The 6,140-nt window shown below is 38.9% G+C and overlaps 1 protein-coding gene across 1 annotated transcript; it reads left to right on the forward strand.

The window, feature by feature from the left end:
• Nucleotides 1-3,789: 3,789 nt before the first annotated feature.
• On the forward strand, nucleotides 3,790-4,725 carry LOC101678688 (olfactory receptor 4S2-like). The gene has a single exon (XM_004781745.2). It carries the CDS (start codon nucleotides 3,847-3,849, stop codon nucleotides 4,723-4,725), a length of 879 nt encoding a protein of 292 aa, XP_004781802.2. The 5' UTR covers nucleotides 3,790-3,846.
• The last annotated feature ends 1,415 nt before the right edge of the window (nucleotides 4,726-6,140 follow it).

Consider the following 6,140-nt stretch of genomic DNA (forward strand, 5'->3'; position numbering starts at 1 on the left):
GTGGAGCATAACAAATAACATGGAGGACATGGGGAGATGGAGAGAAGGGAGTTGGGGTAAATTGAAAGGGGAGGTGAACCATGAGAGACTATGGACTCTGAAAAACAACCTAAGGGTTTTGAAGGGGCGGGGTGTGGGAGGTTGGGGGAACCAGTTGGTGGGTATTAGGGAGGGCAAGTATTGCATGGAGCACTGGGTGTGGTGTAAAAACAATGAATACTGTTAAGCTGAAAAGAAACAAAAAAAAATAAATCTGTTTAGTAATTAAAAAAAAAAGATTTTGCTTGTGTACTTGAGCTTCAGGAAATTTTAAAATGAAATTTTAAATGAAAACAGTTTAATGGTTTTAGAAACTACTGTACTTGGGCTTTTGGTGCAATATAGTGACACAGAGCATCAATTACCTTCCCTTGCACCAACTTTGAGTAAATGGTGCAACACTGTAAAAATGGCCTGCATATTTTTAATAAGTAATTTACCAAGTAGACTCCAATACAGTCTTACAAGGGGTCTCTTAGTGGGAATTATACTTGCAGTTTCTCTAACAGTACTCTCCAGATGCTACCTAATCACCTGTCTAGCCATTCCCTCAGGGCTGTGATGATGCATAAAGATTGCTGGCAGAATCTCTTTCTTGGAAGTCAGGAATAAAGAAATAAAGTATTACAGACCAAGGTAAGAAGGCCAAGGCACAGCTAGAAGCCATAAAATACTCTGAGAGAGGAGAAAGAGAGAGAGAACAAATAATGTAGAACACCTTCTCAGTAGAACACCTTCTCAGTCTATAGGTATAATTCTTCAGTGAAATGGGACAAACACATAAGAGGAATATCACTATATAGTTTTCAATCTTTTAGCATCAATATCTAGATGGAGAGCCCATTTTCATCTCAGAAAGGTTTATTGATCCAAGAAGATCTGAGATTGTCCAAATCCATGTCGTGGGACCAGACTCAAGATGGCCAGAGTAAGTTTCACATCTTTAATGACAAGTTAACAACCAGAGAGAAAGGCAAGGGCAATTTTAATATAGTCAAATCATATTCAGGAATAAAAAGGAATCTTCAAATTTTTCAACCAATTATAACATCTGTTCTAATAATTCTTTTTTTTTAATTTAAAGATTTTATTTATTTATTTGACAGAGAGAGAGCACAAGTATGCAGAGCATCAGTCAGAGGGAGAGGGAGAAGCTGGCTGTTCTCTGAGCAGAGAGCCTGATGTGGGGCTCTATCCCAGAACCCTGGGATCATGACCTGAGCTGAAGGCAGATGCTTAACCAACTGAGCCACCCAAGTTCCCCTGTTCTAATAATTCTATTAAGTAATTTAGGAAATAGTCTACTGTAATTTAAAGTGTATCAATATTATTTAAGTTGGAATTTAGTTCCAGGTTTACACTAAACAGTGCAGCCTAGATAATTCAGTTTCCTCCCTGAACTTTACTTTCACCAATGGTTTGATGAGTGAAATAAAGTCAAGTGATCACTAAGGTTTTTTTTTGTTTGTTTGTTTTTGTTTTTCATTTGCATTAGTATAGGATTTACATAAGTTATGGTCCAGTCTAAGAGGATTTGAGAAGGTCTTTTAAAGGCACTACTTTAAAATGAAAGGCTTTATGCCAGGTATTGGGTTTTATTTATCTTTTCATGTTCATAGCATAATACCGGATATGGCAAATGTGCTCCATAAATATTTCAATTGAAAGGATGAATAAATATTGGTGTTGTGTGAAGTGTAGATGATATAGATGGTACCATAAATAGTCTGTGTTATGCTACATGTACACATGGCCAGATTTTTTTTTCAAGACTTTACTTATTCATATTCCTTATCTCTTTAAACATTTTTTTTTTTTTGTCAAAGAGAGTGAGCACAGGCAGATAGAGTGGCAGGCAGAGGCAGAGGCAGTTTCCTGCTGAACAAGGAGCCCGATGTGGGACTCAATCCCAGGACGCTGGGATCATGACCTAAGCCGAAGGCAGCTGCTTAACCAACTGAGCCACTCAGGCGTCCCAATATTCCTTATCTCTTTGTTCCACAAATATTTAGTAAGTTACTCCCTCAGTTGTAGAAAAATACAGGAACAGGATAAATTGGTACTTTAAATGTTTCTATAGGTATAAGTTCAAAATATTGGCAGGTAATAAAATGATGTCAAGTGACCAGAGACATGAAAACATGTACATGTGTCTTAATGTCTCTATGAGGGATATTGAAGTCAAGGATACTATTGCACAAAGAGCTTGCTGTGGGAGGGAACTTCATGTTAGGAAAGAGATCCAGAATATTTGATCTCTCTTCCTTGCAGATCACTCACAGAAGAAACTAAAGACTAAATCTCTTTCCCAGAGGATTTTAGGGAGCTGCAGTCTTGTAATTTGTTTGATTTGAAATAATTTAGGTGGGCTTATGAAGTTGTTTCTTTAACACCATTATAGCTAGTATTTACTCTTTGGAATTATCTGAGAGACTAAATCTGACCTAAGAATGTGGATGGACCATTGGAAATGATCCATCCCATAGAGGCCCTGGTCCACAATGTTCAGACATTTGATACTGATGCTTCTGCTATTCTTTCACTGAAATGGTTATGACTTAGATTTACTGGTAACTTGTTGCTTTTATGTCCATTAATTAATAGGATATTCACATGGGTGGCATTATCTTTTCCCTGGGAAGACACTGAAGTTAATAGAAGTGAGAAAAATTATGTTAAGATCACACAGCCTGTAAGAGGCAGAGCTGTTGAGTCGGGCCATGTTGTTCTACCTTTAAATCCTATGATCTTTCTTCCAGTGAAGATAGTAGAAAGATCTTGGGTCTTAGAGTTGGAATAGTTTTCTCAGCCTCCGAGGGGACCCCAGATGACATTGAGATTGTCACTATTCAGAAAGAATATAGCAGCTGTTCAAACATTTTTGGGTCATCCTACCTAAACTCTTAAGGGAAACCGTTCAAGAATATGGACTATATTCTGGTAATACTGTAATCAAAGAATGTATTTGAGAGGGTGGGTGTCAGCAGTAGACATATTTTCTAAACATGGAATGCTTGGAAATACATATAAACGGGAACTAGGAGATGGGCATAGTAAGGAGTTTAGTGTCCTAAGAGGACTCTTATCCAGACTTTCTCCCTCTTCCATTCAGCATGTTCTCCAGTCAATAAGATGGGTGACGATAATTATATATTCATTTACAATGTGTCATGTAACCTAAGTGCTTCATGGGTGATTCTTCTAGCACTTATATGGTGTGTACTATTCCTTGTCTTTTTTTCTTTTTTGAAGATTTTATTTATTCATTTGAAACACACACACAGAGGGGGAGAGAGAGAGAGAGAGAGAGCAAGCACAAGCAGGGGAGTGGCAGGCAGAGTGAGAGGGAAAAGCAGGCTCCCCGGGGAGCAGGGAGCCCTATGCAGGAGTCGATACCATGACCCTGGGATCATTACCTGAGCAGAACACAGCAGCAGATGCCCAACAGCGTTCACCCAGGCGCCCCATGGCACACTATTCTTACACACATTAAACACCTGAGAAATATAGGTTTAGGTGTAACAGAAAATCCCATATGGGCAAATAATGTGATAAAAGATTAATGGAGAGGAGAATACCTATTAACTATGTTCAAGAAATATGAAGAATTTCACTTACTACTTAACATCAGTTAAATATTTTCACAAGACTCTTCCAGTTAGGCTTTACCATGCTTATAGTGGTTTGTGGTATTTATTCATTTTTTCAGGGAACCAGAGCCACCAAACCAGTATCACTTGGGTCCCCACGGAAGTGGCTAACAATGTCACGGAGTTTATATTCCTAGGACTTTCCCAAGATCCTGGAATGCAACTGATGTTCTTTGCCTTATTCCTCCTCTTCTACATCGTGATCATGGTGGGAAATTTGCTAATTCTGCTTACGGTCTTTTCTGATCCCCGACTCCATACACCCATGTATTTCTTCCTTAGTAACCTGTCATTTGTGGACATTGCCTATGCCTCAGCCACAACACCCAAGATGATTGCAGACTTTATTTCTGAGAAAAAGACCATTTCCTACTGGGGCTGTGTAACTCAGATGTTTACCTTCCACTTTTTTGGTTGTGCTGAGATTTTTGTCTTGACCATTATGGCTTTTGACCGCTATGCTGCCATTTGCCAACCTCTCCGTTATACTACCATCATGAGTGCCAATGTTTGTATTGTGCTGGCATCACTGTCCTGGTTGGGAGCCCTGGGTCATTCATTTGTTCAGACCTTCCTGACCTTTCAGCTACCTTTCTGCAATAATCAAGTCATTGACCACTACGTTTGTGATGTCCACCCAGTCCTAAACCTTGCCTGTGCTGATACAACCCTGGTAAATATGTTAGTGGTTGTCAACAGTGGTCTCATCGCTCTGGGGTGTTTCCTCATTCTTCTGGCCTCCTACACTGTTATTCTATTTAGTCTTCGCAAGCGGTCTTCAGAGAGCCGGCGCAAGGCTCTATCTACCTGTGGGTCTCATTTCACTGTAGTGACTTTCTTCTTTGTCCCTTGTTTCTTTATTTATCTGCGTCCATCCACTACTTTCCCACTGGATAAGGCTGTGTCTGTGTTTTATACTACCATCACCCCAATGTTAAACCCACTCATCTACACTCTGAGGAATGCGGATGTAAAGAATGCCATGAAACGGATTTGGAGCCGCAAGGTCTCCTTGAAGGAAAAACAGAAGGGCTAGCTTATCAGAATGGCAGAATTGGAGAATTAGCTGATACCTTAAACGGTCTGTAACTTATTAATGATTTTAAGGAATAGGCTTTAAAATTCAACTATCTTGTAGCTTTCATTGAACAGGCAGTAATTGAGACTATTTTTTTTTTTTCTGTCTTTAGGTGGGCTAAACTTAGACCTTTCCATGTTGTCAAGGTTTATCTTTTCTTACTTTTAGAGTAGGAGAATAAACACTCTAACTCAGTATCTCATTTAACTGCTATAGACCTCTTCAACTCAAATTAAGCTTTCTTAATCTATAATGAATGGTTAAGAATGAGGTTACAAGAGAAAGATACCTCTGAGGAACCTGACCACCTCTCTCTCTCTCTCTTTTTAAAAAGATTTTATTTATTTGAAACATAGAGAGAGAGACAGCGAGAGAGTGAACACACACAGGGGGAGTGGGAGAGGGAGAATCAGACCTCCCACTGAGCAGGGAGTCTGATGTGGGGCTTGATTCCAGGTCCTTAGGATCATGACCTGAACTGAAGGCATCCACTTAATAACTGAACCACCTAGGTGCCCCTGACCATTTCTCTTAAAAACAGAAGTGTATCTCCCCAGAAACTGCCTCCTTGCTCCCTCCCACCTTCTCTCCCTTCCTTCTCTTCCTCCCTTATCCTTTCCTTCCTTTCCTAGTCTTTCCCCACAAATATCACATAATATGGTAGGGGAAATGGATTCATAAAGAGATAATGAAAACACAATACAACAAATACAGAAATGCATACATAGAAATATACACTGCATACAATTGAGAGTTTAGATTTAAGTCCATAAACTGCTCAAAGTTTGGTCTCTGTAGAAGTGGGAAAAAAGGAACATTTAACATATTTTGGTGTGGAGCAATATTTTAAAGAACTGATTGGAAAATTTGAATACTTTATCAACCCAGTAGTATATTATTTTTACTGAAAGTTATCCTACTTTTTTTTTTTTGCAGTACACAGAATAGATTCATTAAAGCAAATAAAATGAATTGACATTTGAACTATTGAAATGACTAAATCAAAGAGAAGTATTATAAATTTTTGGTTGAAAGTACTTTCAATTTTTAAAAAGGACAAAATAGATACTTTTTTGTTGTGTTTTTTTAAATAAATTTATCTTATTTTTCAAGATTTCTTTTATTTATTAGAAAGAAAGAGCAAGCATCAGCAGGGGAGCTGCTGGCAGAGGGAGAGGGGGATGCAGGCTCCCTGCTGAGCAAGAAGTCAGATGTGGGGCATGATCCCAGGACCCCAGGGTTAGTGACCTGAGTGGAAGGTAAACACTTAACCTACTGAGCCACCCAGGTGCCCCTTTTGTTGTAAGATCAGAGTATAGCTGGGTAGCCTCTGTCTTTAGAAAAGGCAACTTTATTTATTTATTTTATTTCTT

The sequence above is a fragment of the Mustela putorius genome, unplaced genomic scaffold (genome assembly GCF_011764305.1).
Source record: "Mustela putorius furo isolate JIRA1106 unplaced genomic scaffold, ASM1176430v1.1 tig00003896_pilon_pilon_pilon, whole genome shotgun sequence".
In the NCBI taxonomy this organism is placed as follows: Eukaryota; Metazoa; Chordata; class Mammalia; order Carnivora; family Mustelidae; genus Mustela; species Mustela putorius.